This window comes from Leopardus geoffroyi, chromosome D2 (assembly GCF_018350155.1).
Source record: "Leopardus geoffroyi isolate Oge1 chromosome D2, O.geoffroyi_Oge1_pat1.0, whole genome shotgun sequence".
NCBI classification, from domain to species: Eukaryota; Metazoa; Chordata; class Mammalia; order Carnivora; family Felidae; genus Leopardus; species Leopardus geoffroyi.
The window spans coordinates 72427877-72443408 of NC_059334.1; the positions used below are offsets into that span (position 1 = coordinate 72427877).

Sequence of the window (15532 nt, forward strand, 5' to 3'; positions counted from 1 at the left end):
TACGCCCGAAATAAACATGAGTTGAATTTTAACACTATGAGTGTGTGGTTCCAAACTAAAACTTTTTCTCCTTTTGCTGTCAGAAATGCCTTTGGTAGATTGCAAATTCTTTTTCATACTGCCTACTCTTCGTTGGTGGGGATCCCGTTTCATAGCTTGTAACTCGAGTATACATGGCTGCAATTTTGGGTTCGGCTTCCTTTCTCAAGGGTTTGAAATAGGCTGTTTAGAGAAGGCACGAAAGTACAAAGCAAAAATGTCAGCATATGCTATCAAATCTTGGAAAGTCACCTAAACGAGGAAAGACGGTCGCTGAGAGAGGAAAACGGCTCTTTTCTGGGCATCATCTCTTCCCTTCTGAAGGGGGGTGGGGGGAAGCCCCGATGTTGCAATATTTTTCAAGGCACAGTATTGTCCCAGATGGAGGAGGAAACACTGACAAGCAGAAAAGGAGATACCTGGGGTTCCGAGGCAGCACGGGGCAGGGGTGGCGCGCCCAGGGCTCAGAGCCTCGCGGCTCTTTGTTGGGGGCGGGGGGAGTAACCGTGTCCGTGGAAGAAATGGCTCCCCCTCTGAGAAGTCCCTCCGCGGCAGCGGCTCCGCGACCCTCGCCGGCCCCTAGCCCCCGCCCCTCCCAGTTCTTGCGGACCCCACAGCGCGTGGGACTGCGGTGCCTTTAAGCCTTCTGCCTGCTGCACATGCTCAGCTCTTTGTGTGTTGTTGGGAGTTTTTCTAAGAAAAAAAGAAGAAATAGGCAGGAGGATGGGGCGGAGGAAGGGGAAACGCGGGGGGGAAGAGCGCTGCACTTTTGCAGCTGTAGCCGGCCGACGGGAAGGGCTTCTTTTTGCTGAAGCTGCGAAGCCGGCCGAGCTGCTTTTTCGTTCCTGGGGCTCAGGGCGCGCGTGGCGCAAGTGGGGCCGGCCCCCCCCCCCCAGCCGGCCCCCCAGCGCACGGAGGGGAAGGGCACCGCGGGCACGCGGGCCGCACCTGGGGGGCCAGTCTCCCCGCAGCTCGCGGGCCGCGCCGGGTGGGCGCGCGCGGGGGAGTCCCCGGTCCCTGTCAGGGCGGGGCGAGACCACAGCTCTGGGTCCGTGGGGGGGGGGGGGGGGAAGCGTGGGCACGCGCGAGCGGGGGCGGGCGGTCCAACGCACCGCGGGCTCCAGCCGCAGCCCCGGTGGCCGGCTGACGGCACGGGGGGAGAAGATGGCTGCTGGGGGGCCGCCGGCCGCAGGCCCGGCGGTGCGGCGCTGAGCCCCGCTGCCCGGATCCCCCTCCCGCGTTGGGCGCGCCCACCTCGGGGCTCCCGCGGGCCCCCGCCCTACCGGGCGCGCGGGGCTGGAGCCGAGGCAGTTGGCGCGAGCCGCGGGCGAGGCGGGGCCGCGCGCGGGGTCCCCTCCCCCTCCCGCAGGTCCCCTCCGGAGCGCTCCTCGCCGCCCGCGCCGCCCGCTCTCCGCCTCCGGCCCGGCCCGGGGCGCCGCGGCAGTGGGCTTGGCTCGCCGGGGACAAGGTCAGGAGACCGAGAGGCGATGCTCCAGTGCGACTGGAGGGAGCCGAACGGAGGCGACAGCGACTGGGATCTGTCCCTCCTGACCGCGGAGCGGGACTGGGGCAGGCGCCGGTGAGGGGGAGGAGGAGAAGCGGCGGCGGCGGCGCGGTTTTCTCCGGCCGGATTTCCCCTCCTGGAGCATCGCTGTCCGCGCCCGCAGCCCCGCCGGGCAGGGGCCCCGGGGAAGATGGAGCCGGGGGGCCGGGCCCGCATTGGCCCCCCGCAGCCGGCGGCCCCGGGGCTGTGGAGGGCTCGGCCGGCGGGCGGCGGCGGCGGCGGCGGCGGTGGTGGTGGTGGCGCCTCCTCCTGGCTGCTGGACGGGAACAGCTGGCTGCTGTGCTATGGCTTCCTCTACCTGGCCCTCTACGCGCAGGTGTCCCAGTCCAAGCCGTGCGAGAGGACCGGCTCCTGCTTCTCGGGCCGCTGTGTCAACTCCACCTGCCTCTGCGACCCGGGCTGGGTGGGGGACCAGTGCCAGCACTGCCAGGGCAGGTTCAAGTAAGTGCCTTCGCCGGACTCCGCATCTCAGCCCTGCCCCGCACCGGTCGCGCCCCCTCCCATCCTTCGCCCCCTCCCCGTGTTCTCAGGCGGCCTCGGGTCCCCCGGCTGGGCGCCACCCGCGGCGCGCGCCGCGAGCGGGGTCCTCGCCTCCTTATGCAGCCCTGGAGCCCCCGGGGCGCTGGGCTCCACGCGGAGCCCGACCTCTGGGCACTCGAAGCTCTCTCCGTGGTCCAGATGTCCGCAGCGACTTCTGGTCCCCTGCTCGTCAGCATTTCCGTACTCAGTTATGGTGCCAAACACCATTTTGTTAGGTCACTAGTTTTTAATGGAAAAATGTGCAAGTAACTCCTGAAATACTTGGACGATGCAAAACAATCAATCAATGCAGAAATGTAAAGGTTAAAAGTTATGGTCTACCAGTACGTCCCTCTACTCCCATCCTACTGCTCTCTCTAGAGGTAACCGTTGATAACATTTTAGTTTATTTAGTAATAAAGAGTTTATGATGGGGTTACTCTGTGCCAAACACTGTTAAGCGCCTGACGTGGATTATCTCGTTTCTTCCTCACAACAACTCTGTGAGTTGCTAGAGTTATTATGCCGGATTCACAGAGATCACTGGAGGCAACGGGTTTAAGTAATTTGCCCAGGATTGCACAGTGGTAAGGGCCGAATTATGATTCCGAATCAGCTAGTTTAACTCTAGAATGTTTACTTATAGCCAATATATTATGTTGAATTTGCTAGGACAGTTTGAGAATACAAGAGTGACTTTGGGTTACATAAAATGGTGAAATATCTGGACTCTTTAATATAGGGAAGGTAATGGATTTTTCCAACTGTTTGTTTCACTATCAGCTGCCGTGTGAGAGCATCATCGTCTTTTTTCCTGAAGCTCAAGGCCCTAAGGAGTTTGCGTTACAATAGTAAAGACACATTCCCCCTATTGGTGGATAAATTTTACGTTCCTGCCTGATAGGGAAAGAAATGGGTGAGTGTGGGGGAGTAGCAAGATACTTGAGGCCATTAGGGTAGCCACCTGACAATCTGCAGGTAACAGTCATTAAGTAAGGCAGCTTCTTAGACTTAGATGGTTACTGTGAAGTTTGCTGGCTGTTTTGTGGCTCTGAAATAACACGGTGTAGATTACTGATATTTATTGTCAGGATGATAGCAAAATCTAAGTGAAATGTCTCCGTCTCTAAGGCAGAGCTAGGAATATTGTCCACTTTTTAATGTGTTATAGGAAAATGCCCTGGGAGTTTTATTTTATTTTATTAGGAAAATGTCCTGGGAGTTTTAAATATAGCATATTTTCCTTTTTTTTTTTTTTAACTGTTGCTAGTTAAAACAGTATTCCTTAAAGCTCTTGTGAAACTACTTTTTTTTAAAGGACACTCTAATTTTAGGTAGATCCTATTATTTAAATTTACAGCAGGCTTTTGGAAGTGAAATCTCAAAATGAAGCTTTATGACATTCATTTGTGGCAATAGGTTGAAATGTTTTCTCACTTCTTACTTTCACAAATTAGTATAATAGTATAGTTTTGTTTGGTACTTTTTTGATTGGGAAGAGGTGCTAATTAAAAGTTTTAAAAAGTGTTTCAAGATAAGGAAAGATGTCTTACTAAATTGTGCTTGTTCGTAGTGTTTTTTTTTTTTTTTAACTTAAGTGTTTTTAAACTTGGGCTATGACAATTTCAGCCAGCCTTTTTATCAACCAAGAATCTTGAACATATAAACTGGCAGCCAAAAATGAAAAAAGCTGCATCAATTTTTTACATCTTTCTATTAATAGATAGGAAGATTGCTTGATTCATATGTGATTTAGGGATTTTGGCCTTTGTGTGGGTGGATTTGCTCCATTTACCTAAAGAGGACAAAGATTGCTGTAGTGCTGAGAAGCTTCTGTATACATTTTATAGTAGTGGAACTTGTTAATCAGCTAGGTCCGTAGCCTGTAACCTTGCTAGCAGATGTTGTCCCAGTTAGTAGGCAAGGTCACAGATCAAGTTAAACCAGCTTAAATAACATGGGGAGATGATGTTCATAAACATAATATGTTAGTGAGGAAGGAATAGTTTCTTTAATACAGTTAATTAACAAATCCTGAACTAATCATTGAATATAAATAAATTCTTTGGAAGTCGTTATATGATTCATTGTACTGTACTGGTAAGTACTTTTTCATTTCTCTGTGGAATACAAGCTATTAATTAGATAAATACAACTGGCACTACTCTGTGTTTTATGTATACTCTTAGGGGTAAAACGTGGTAGTTAATGTTAAAGGGAAGAATCAATTTAGAAGACGGGAATTCTTCCTGGTAGAGTATATGCTAAGCTAAGAAAGGTTTGTTTGAAGTTTGGTGGCTTATTTTATTCAGCATTTGAAGTAATAATGTAGTGGGAAAGACTTTAACTGGAAATTCTCACTTCATTAATTATCTTGAAAATCTTTTACTAAACTGAAGGATAGCAACCTAGAAAACATATCAAAAATGATCAATCTTGGTAAGGAGGTGTCAAAATTAATTGGCTGGTTTCATGATAACTTAGGTGTTTTTTTTTTTTTTTTTTTTTTCCTACTGTAGGAATTTTACTGAGAATGAAAGTATTCCTCAAATGGTTCTTTAGAATGAAAGATTAATGTTGGGGGAGGGGGCGGAGTGCAGAAGGAAATGTATCAAAAGTGGTACTTTAGTTCTTTAAGCATGATTGTAGTCTTTTATCTGTTTCCATTTGAATAGAATAAAACACATAGAATTACAAGCGATTTCTCACAGAGGTATAATGAAATGAATACTGATCTTTGACTAAAGCTAGGCTGAAATGTGTAGGACTGAGAATCAGGACAGTGCCAATTTGAAACATAAGGATATGATATATGCTAATTTGAGTAATAGTTACTTGAGTAGCTTAGTAGAACATTAGTTCAGAAAACAATTTGCTGCAAACTTTACCAAAATGAATGGCATTCTCTTTTAGAAACCAGTTCTTTAGAATTATTTCTGTAGAATAGTTGAGATTTATATTTATATAAATTTATATTTTGTGATCAGACTTGGACATTTTCTTGTTAATGTGACTTAGGGGCCTATGACTTCTAATTTCTATATAAAACCTAAATTAATGCTCTGAGATTGGAAAATATTTCATTATATTAAGAACAATTTCTAAATGTAAATTTATTAAAACACATTTATTGGGTATTTTTCTAAAATCTATTACATCTTATATGTTTAATGTGTACATATTTATAGAAAATTTTTATTTATTTTGAGAAAGGGAGGGAGACAGAGTGAGCGAGGGGAAGGGACAGAGAGAGAGAGAGGGAGAGAGAGGGAGAGAGAGGGAGAAAGAGGGAGAGAGAGGGAGAGAGAGGGAGAGAGAGAGAGAGAGAGAGAGAGAGAATCCCAAGCAGGCTCTGTGCTGTCAGTGCAGAGCCCGACATGGGGCTCGATTTCACGAATTGTGAGATCATTACCTGAGTCGAAATCAAGATTTGGATGCTTAACTGACTGAGCCACCCAGGTGGCCACTGTACATAGATTTTTTTTTAAACTCTTAGGTTAGTCAAATGTGGATACTGAAATTCTCATATTTATAATAGAAGTATTCTATTTCTGGTGACAGCAAAATGAAAATATACTATTAAGAATTTATTTGCTGTTATGAACAGAAAGGGGCAGGGTTAATTATGTAAATATGTTTTCTTAACTACTTTTAAACACATATTTGGAATCTTTTTTGTTAATAGTCGAGAAACTGTCAGTAACACTGAAGGTGCACCCAATACTCTCTGACCTCTTTCTCCCTCCTTCTTTCCTTTCCTTCCTTCCTTTAATTTTTTAATGCTTTCACCCATAAGTTTTTTTTAAGTTTTTATTTAAGTTGCAGTTAGTTACCATACAGTGTAATAATAGTTTCAGGTATACAATATAGTGATTCAACACTTCATACAACACCCAGTGCACACTGCAGTAAGTGTACTCCTTAATTCCCAGCCCAACCCCCCTTCCTTTCTGGTAACAGTCTTCTTTATTTTAAACTAAGATTATAATATGTAATTTATATACATGGGTTCTTTATATTATTAAAACATACAGTTACACAGTATAAATTTAAAACAGTCTAAACAGAATATTTTTAAGATCCTAAATTGATAAAGTAAGTTATTTGTAGTAGCATGGTTTTCAAGACCACCTGTCTTCAGATTTGACTCTGCTCCTGTTTTTTTTTTTTTTTTTTTCTTTTTCTTTTTCTTTCTTTCTGTCATTGTCTTTATTCTCTTTCCTGTCTGGTCTTTGGTTGGCTGATTACTAGACATCTTTCAAATCTTAGCTTACACTAGTACCTAAAGGAGGCTTTTCTGACTTGTCAAACTGTGCCCCCTTATTATACACTCTTACAGCAGTCTTTTTCCTTTTTAGTACTTTCAAAAGGAATTATTTAATTGGAATTATAAGTTTTTTCATTATTTTTAAGACCTTTACTGACGTATAGTTGACATGCAATAAATTATAAAATTTAAAAAGTTTTGTCTCTGAAACTATCACCATAATCATAATCATAAAAATATCCATCACACCCAAAAGTTCCATGTGCCCCTTCGTAATCCTTCCCTCTCCTTCCTGCTGCTTCTCCCTATCCCTAGGTAATTACTGAGCTGCTTTCTGTCACTATAGACTTGTTGGATTTTTTAGAATTTTATATAAGTGAAATTATACATTGTGTATTATTCCTTTTTGTCTGGCTTCATTCACACAGCTTCTTTATTTTGAGATTCATTAATGGTGTATCAGAAGTTTATTCCTTTTAATTGCCGAGTAGTATTCCGATGTATGGATATACCACAATTTGTTTTTCACCCACAGAAGGGCATGTAGGTTGTTTCTAGTTTTTGGCTATTCTGTATAAAGTTGGTATAATCTTTTATTCAGAAGTCTTTATACGGACATATGCTTTCATTTGTCTTGGGTAAACACTGAAGAATGGAATGACCGGTTCACATAGCAGATACATGTTTACCTTTTCAACAAACGGACAAACTGTTTTCCAGAGTGGTTCTATTATTTACATTCCCACCAGCAGTGTAGGGATCTTCCATTTAATTCACATTCTCACCAACACTTGGTGTGGTCAGTCTTTTAAATTTTGGCAGTTCTAATTTGTATTGTGGTTTAATTTGCATTTTTCTAATGACTAATGGTGTTGAGCATCTTGTCACGTGCTTACTTGCCATCTGTATATCTTCTTTGGAGAGGTGTCTGTTCAAAACTTGCACATTTAAAAACATTTTTGTTACTGATTTTTATGAGTTTTTTACACATTCTGGATATTAGTTCCATATCAGATATATCATTTGCAAATGTTTTTTTCTTGGCTGGGGCTTGTCTTTTTATTCTCTGAACAGAGAATTTGTTTTCAAAGAACAAAAGTGTTAACCATTTTTTAAAAAAATGTTAACTTATTTATTTTTGAGGGGGGAGAGAGGGAGAGGGAGAGAGAAAAAGAGAGAAAACACAAGTGGGGGAGGAGAGACACAATCTGAAGCAGGCTCCAGGCTCTGAGCTGTTAGTGCGAAGCCTGATGAGGGGCTCAAACCCACAAGCCATGAGATCATGACCTGAGCCAAAGTCAGATGCTTAACTGACTGCGCCACCCAGGTGCCCCAAAGAACACAAGCTTTAAATTTGATGAATTCATTTCTTTCTTTTAGGCGTTACATTTTTGGTGTTATGTCTATGAGATCTTTGCCTAGCTTATAATTCCTCTTGAATTTTTTTCTAGAAGTTTTGTAGTTTTAGACTTTACATTTAGTTTTATAGTTTGAGTTAATTTCTGCATATGGTGAGAGGTGGGGATCTCAATTCCTTCTTTCTTTCTTTTTTTACATATAGAAATTCAGTTGTTCCGGGACCATTTTAAGAAGACTATCCTTTCTCTGATAAGTAGCTTTATATCTTTGCCGAAACCAGTTGTTCATATATTTGTGTGTTTATTTGTGGATTCTACTCTTTTCCATTGATCTCTTTGTCTGTATGTCAAGACAATAATATCTTGGTTATTGTAGCTTTATAAGTCTTGAACTCAGCAAATATTAAGTCCTTCAATTTTGTCCTTTTTTCAATTATTTTGGCTATTCCAGGTTCTTTTAATTTCCTTATGAATTTCAGAATCATCTTGCCAATTTCTTCAAAAAAGTCTGCAGAGATTTTACTTGGGATTGTGTTGAAGTTACAGACCAGTTTTGGGGGACAATTGACCTCATATTAATATTTTTTTCTGACTCATGAACATGGTATATCTCTCCTTTTATTTAGGTCTTCTTTAATCTCTCAGCAAAATTTAAAAATTTTTACTGAACGGTTCTTACAACACTTGTCAGTTTTTCCCTGAATATTTCACATTTTTGGGTGCTGTTATAAACTATATATATATTTACTTTTAATTTCTGATTGTTGCTATTATATGGAAATACAACTGGTTTCTTTTAAGTTAATCTTGTGTCTTTCATTCTTACTAAGGTCATTAGTTGTAGTAGATTTCTATAGATTCCTTATGATATTTTGAATAGATGATCATGTTGTTTGCAAATAAAGATACCTTTACTCCTTTGTTTGCAGTCTGGATGCCTTTTATTTTCTTGCCTTATTTCACTGCCTAGAATCTCCATTGCAGTGATCTATACATGTGGTGGCAGGGGTCAACTGTATGTCATTCCTGATTTAGGGGGACAATATTTAATCTGTAACCATTAATATGATGTTATCTGCAAATTTTTTGTAAATCTCTTTTATTGCATTGAGGATGCTTTTTTCTGTTCCTAGTTTGCTGAGAGTTTTTATTGGGATGGATATTGGATTGTGTTGAATACTTTTTCTGCATCTATTGAGGTGATCATATCATTTTTCTATTTGTTGATATTATGAATTATATTGCTTTCATTTGATGTTGCCTTCATTTGATTTAACATATATAACTACAAGTTCAATTTAAGTAATATATGTATATATATGACTGTATAACTAGAATTTGTTAAGATTTATTTTCCAGAATATTGTCCATCATGGTAAACATTCCTTGTGCATGTGAAGAGAATGTGTATCATGGGTGGAACGTTCTATACATTTCAGGAGATTGAGTTGATTCACAGTTTTGTTCAAGTTTTCTGAAACCTTTGATTTTCTGCCTATTTCTATCAGTTATTGGGAGAGTGGTATTAAAATCTTCAGTTATAATTTTGCATTTATCTTTTTTACCCCTGTAGTCTTATCTGTTTTGCCTCATGTATTTTGAAGCTCTGTTATTAAGTGCATAGAATTCCTTTTGATAAATTGACCCCTTTTTCATTATGAGATGACTGTTGAAAAGATGATCCTTTTTTCATTGATGTCTTTGTACCTTTGTTAAAAATCAATTGGGTATCTCTATGTCTGTATCTGTTTCTTGACTATGTTCTGTTCCTTTGATCCATGTGTATGTGTCTGTCCTTTTGAGAGTCTCTCTCTTTTTTTGACTATTGTTGCTTTACAGTAATTCTTGAAATTAGATAGTGAGATTCCTATAACTTTTTATTTTTGAAAACTCATCTAGCTTTTTCAGTTATTTGCTTTTCCACATATTAGAATCAGTTTGTCAATTCAAAAAAAAATCCTACTGAGTGGGATTTTGTTGACTTGGGATCATTTTGGGAAGAACTGACATCTAAACAATACTGGCTTCTCCAGTCCACCAACATGATATATTTCTTCATTTATTTAGGTGTTCATTTATTTCTTGCATCACTGTTTTGTAGTTATTAGGTATAGATCCTACATGTATTTTGTTAGATTTATACCCAAATAGTTTGTGTTCTTTGATGCTATTGTAATTGATGTTATTTTTTTCAGTTTGTTTCCATTTGATCATTTTTATTATGTGGGAATACAATTGAGTTTTTAAAATTTTATTTAAATTCAAGTTAGTTAACATACAGTATAATATTGGTTTCAGTAGTAGGACCCAGTGATTCATCACTTACATTTAACACCCATTGTTTATCCCAACAAGTGCCCTCCTTAATGCCCATCACCCATTTAGCCATCCCCCCACCCAACATCCCTCCAGCAACCCTCAGTTTGTTTCTCTGTATTTAAGGGTCTCTTATGGTTTGCCTCCCTCTCTGTTTTTATCTTATTTTTCCTTCTCTTCCCCTATGTTCATCTGTGTTTCTTAAATTCCACATGAGTGAAATCATATGATAGTTGTCTTTCTCTGCCTTATTTCACTTAGCATAATACACTCTAGTTCGATCCATGTTGTTGCAAATGGCAGGATTTCATTCTTTTTGATTGCCGAGTAGTATTCCATAGTGTATGTGTACACACACATATATACATACATACATACCATATCTTCTTTATTCATTCATCGATTGATGGACATTGGGCGTTTTCTCTAATTTGGCTGTTTTGTAAATGTTTATTTTTTGAGAGAGAGAAAGAGAGGCAGAGGCAGAGAGAGAGAGAGGGAGACAGAGGATCTGAAGTGGGCAAAGTACTGACAGCAGAGAGCCTGATAACGGGCTTGAACTCATGAACTGAGATCATGACCTGAGCTGAAGTTGGACGCTTAACTGACTGAGCCACCCAGGTGTCCCAATTTGGCTATTGTTGATAGCACTGCTATAAACATTGGGGTTCATGTGCCCCTTTGAATTAGCATTTTTCTATCCTTTGTGTAAATATCTAGTAGTGCAATTGCTAGTCCTTAGTGTATTTCTATTTTTAATTTTTTGAGAAATCTCCATACTGTTTCCCGGAGTGGCTGCATCAGTTTGCATTCCCACCAACAGTACAAAAGGACTCCTTTTTGTCTGCATCCTTGCCAACACCTGTTTTTTCCTGAATTGTTAATTTTAGCCGTTCTGACAGGTGTGAGGTGGTATCTCATTGTGGTTTTGATTTGTGTGTCTCTGATGATGAGTGATGTTGACTTTGTATCCTGCAATGTTGCTAAACCCACTTAGTTTTAGTAGCTTTTCTTATATAGATTCCTTGGAATTTTCTACATAGACAATTAGGTTATCTGTGCATGGAGACCATTTTACTTCTTCCTTTATAATTATATAAATATAATTTATGGGATAAACCCCACTTGGTCACAATATATTGTAATTTTTGTATATTGGTGTATTTGATTTGCTGTTTTGTTGAGGATTTTTGCTTCTGTATTCTCAAAAGATACTGCTTTGTAATTTTCTTTAATAGCTTTTCTTATGATAATGGTAGCCCTATAAAATGAATTAGAAATTGCCCCTCTTCTGTTTTCTGGAAGAATTTATGTAGGACCGGTATTACTTTTTTCTCAAATGTTGGTAAAATTCATCAGTGATGCCAGCTGGACCTGAGATTTTCTGTGGAAAGGCTTGTAACTATGATTTCAATTTTTTAAAAAGTTTATGTATTGATTTTTGAGAGAGAGAGAAGGGGGGAGGGACAGAGAGGGAGAGAGAATCCCAAGAAGGTTCAGCACTATCAGTCCAGAGCCTGTCTTAGGGCTTGAATTCGTGAACTGTCAGATCATGACCTGAGATGAAATCAAGAGTCGGATGCTTAACCGACTGAGCCACCCAGGCACCCCTGAATTGAGATTTTAAAATAGATGTAGGGACATTCATTTCATTGATTTCTTTTTGAATGAGTTTTAGTAGGTTGTCTTAGATTGACCATTTCATCTAAGTTTTCAAATTTGTGGGCTTAAAATTGTGTATAATACTCCCTTATTATCCTTTTAGAGTCTGTGGAGTCTTTAGTAGTATTTCTTCTATTTCTGATACTGGTAGTTTACATTTTCTTTTTTCTTGCTTAGTCTGTCTATATAATTATTGATGTTAATGATCTTTTCAAAGAATATGTTTGGTTTCATTGATTTCCACTATTTTTTTCTTTTGTTGTTGTTTTCAGTTTCATTGAATGCTGCTTCCTTTGGTTTTAATTTGCTTTTCTTATTCTAATTTCCTAAGATGAAAAGCTTAGATTGTTAATTTGAAAGGTTTTTTCCCTTTCCAATAAAAGCATTTTAATGCTATATGTGTTCTTCTAAGCACTGCTTTAGCTGCATCTCACATATTGTTATGTAGTGCTTTCGTTTTTATTCAGTTCAGTATATTTTCCAGTTTTCCTTTAGACATCTTTTTTGGCTTATGTGAGCAATTTTTTAAATTTTCAGATATTTGAGGATTTATCAAAGGTTTTTCTGTTATTTATTTCTAGTTAAATTCCATTATGTTCAAAGAACATACCTTGTATGATATCAGTCCTTATAAATTTGTTAAGGCTTGTGTCTGGAAAAAATATGGTATATTGTGGTGAATATTAATATGTGCAGTTGAAAATAATTCTCTTGAGTGGAATGTTATAGAAATGTCAGTTGGGTCAAGTTGGTTGTTGATATTGTTTAGACATGTATATCCTTCCTAGATATTCTGTCTGGTTCTGTTGGTCACTGAGAGAAGACTGTTGAAGTCTCCAACTGTAATTATGGATCTGTTTCCTTTCACTTCTGTTAGTTTTGTTTTTGTTTTGAAGTTTTTTTGGAGGGTGCATATACAATTAGAACTGCTATGTTTTTTTGGTGAACTGATCCATTCATCATAGTATCCTTTCCTCCTCTTTGGTAATTGTTTCTGCTTTGAAGTCTACTTTGATATTAATAGCCACTCTATTTTATATAAATATATGTATATGTATACATAATATATATATATATATATATATATATATATATATATATTTCAATCCAATCAAATAATCACTTTTTATGTCTTTGTATTGTTTTCCAGTGGTTATGCTAGTATGCTAGTGACTACAATATGCATACCTACCTTTTTGTAATCTATTCAGAGTTAGAATTATTTTACTTCAGGTAAAATTAAGTTTTAGAACCATGTTTGTCCACTTATCCATCCCCACTCACCTTTGCTGTAATTGTCATATACATCAAATGTGCTTGTATGGCAAACCTCATTAGATAAAATTGTAAATTTTGCTTTCAGCAATATACATATTATAAAGTACTTGAGGAGAAATGTTGTCCTTTATATTTTCTTGGATATCTGCTCGCTCTTTTGCTTTTTGCTTATCTCTAGATAGAATTTTCCTCTTAGGGTCATTTTCCTTTAGTATGAACCACTTTTCTTTTCTTTCTGCTCGCTCTTTTGCTTTTTGCTTATCTCTAGATAGAATTTTCCTCTTAGGGTCATTTTCCTTTAGTATGAACCACTTTTCTTTTCTTTCTTTCTTTTCTTTTCTTTTTTCTTTTTTCTTTTTCTTTTTCTTTTTTCTTGTTTGTATTTCTTTTCAAACATGACTGTTGCTGATGTATTTTCTTAAAAATTTTTTTGGCCTAAAATAATACCTTTATATTGACCTCTTTTGTGAGGGATGTTTTTGCAGGTATAGAATTCTAGGTGGTCAGTTCTTTCCTTTCAGCATTTTATTTTTTATTTATTTTAAAGATTTTTTATTTTTAAGTAATGTCTACAGCTAACATGGGGCTCAAACTCACCACCCTGAGATCAAGAGTTGCACGCTCTACTGACTGAGCCAGCCAAGCGCCCCTCTTTAAATACGTTGCTCAATTCTTTTCTGGCCTTCCATGTTTTCTGGTGGGAAGTCTGCAGTGGTTCTAATTGCTTTTGTTTTATGTATAATGTCATTTTTCTCTAGCTGCTTTCAAGATTTTTCTACATTTTTGTTTTAAGTAGTTCAGATTATGATGTATCTGAATGTAGCTTTCTTTAAATTTACTGTGGGTAGGGTTTATTCAGCTTCTTAAATTTATATTTATGTGTTTCACCAAAATGGGATTTTAAAAAATTATTTTTTTTAACATATTTTTTCAGTAATCTTGTTTCTTTTTCTGGGACCTCAGTAACACTAATGTTAGGTTTTTGATTTAGCTCCACAGTTTGTTGAGGTTCTGATTTTTTTTTTTAGACTTTTCTCTTTTTTCAGATTGTATTATTTCTTTTGAACTATTGTTAACTTCACTGACTGTTGCTTCTCTCATCTCCATTTTGCTTTTGAACCCATCCAGTCACTTTTAAAAATTTAAGATGTATTTTTCAGTCTTAGCATCTCCATTTTGTTCTTTTTTATGATTTATATTTCCCCGTTGAGAATTTTTCTCTTTTCATTTTATTTTAGTGTCCTTACTTTTGCCTTGTGGAGTCTAGTTATAATAGTTAATGTCTGTCTGATGATGCAAATGTTTGGATCGTCTCAGGATTGACATCCATTATCTTTTCCCTTGAGAATTGTTTACATTTTCCTAGTTCTTTGCATGCTCAGTGATTTTTGGATTTATTCTTGGCATCGTGAATATTATGTTGTATAGGTTATGGATCTTGTTATGTTCTGGGGAATGTTGATTTATTGATCTATTTACTTGTTAATTTTATTTAGTAAGCCATAAGGTTCTAATAGCTAATTCTTTGTCATGCATTCTGAGGGCAGTCGTTCTAATCTCAGTTCTGTTTTCAAAGCTTTTGGATCTGAATGTACACATGGCATTCATGGATTAGTCTGAGACTTGTGCAGTGTTTTAAGTTTCAATTCAGTTCTGAGAAACTTTAGTAAGCTGCTGTTGGGTCTGTTCCTCATATGAGCTGCTCAGATTAAGCCTGAATCTTGTGTGGGTTCATACACAGAATTAGGGTATTTCTGTCTTCAGCTTTCTCTTCCTTGTGACAGCTTCCATACTCTGGTTTGCAGGGGCACCACCCAGTCATTCTTGCTGGAAAGACAGTTTATTAAAAAAAATTTTTTTTTGGGGCGCCTGGGTGGTGCAGTCGGTTAAGCGTCCGACTTCAGCCAGGTCACGATCTCGCGGTCCGTGAGTTCGAGCCCCGCGTCGGGCTCTGGGCTGATGGCTCAGAGCCTGGAGCCTGTTTCCGATTCTGTGTCTCCCTCTCTCTCTGCCCCTCCCCCGTTCATGCTCTGTCTCTCTCTGTCCCAAAAATAAATAAACGTTGAAAAAAAAAATTAAAAAAAAAATTTTTTTTTACATTTATTTATTTTTGAGAGACAGAACACAAGCGGGGGGGGGGGGGTGGGCAGAGAGAGACACACACACAGAATTGGAAGCAGGCTCCAGGCTCCGAGCTATCAGCACAGAGCCCGACGTGGGGCTTAAACTCACAAACTGTGAGATCATGACCTGAGCCAAAGTCGGATACCCAATCGACTGAGCCACGCAGGTGCCGCAAAGACAGTTTTTCCTGTAAGTCCATCTGTACACGTATGTGATGCTGCCATTCTCAAGGTTTGTCATCCTTTTCATCTCTATGGCCATTGTTTTAGTTAAATCCTGAATTTTTCTCTACTGGGTTGTTACAGTAGCTCTTTAACTGATCTCTTTGCTTCTAATTTTTCCCTTGCTAATCTCTTCTTTATTGCTGCAGAGTTTGCTTTATAGAACACAAATTTGGTCATATCT

General features: G+C 39.2%; 1 protein-coding gene across 2 annotated transcripts in view; it reads left to right on the top strand.

Annotated features, from left to right (window-relative positions):
• Positions 1 to 1627: 1627 nt before the first annotated feature.
• ATRNL1 (attractin like 1) overlaps positions 1628 to 15532 on the top strand; it is a 784731-nt gene continuing 770826 nt past the window's right edge. For both annotated transcript variants that reach the window (XM_045439061.1, XM_045439062.1), the window contains exon 1: positions 1628 to 2044. In XM_045439061.1, the coding sequence (XP_045295017.1) occupies positions 1734 to 2044 (311 nt within the window). In that variant the 5' untranslated portion in view covers positions 1628 to 1733. The remainder of the gene's footprint in view (positions 2045 to 15532) is intronic.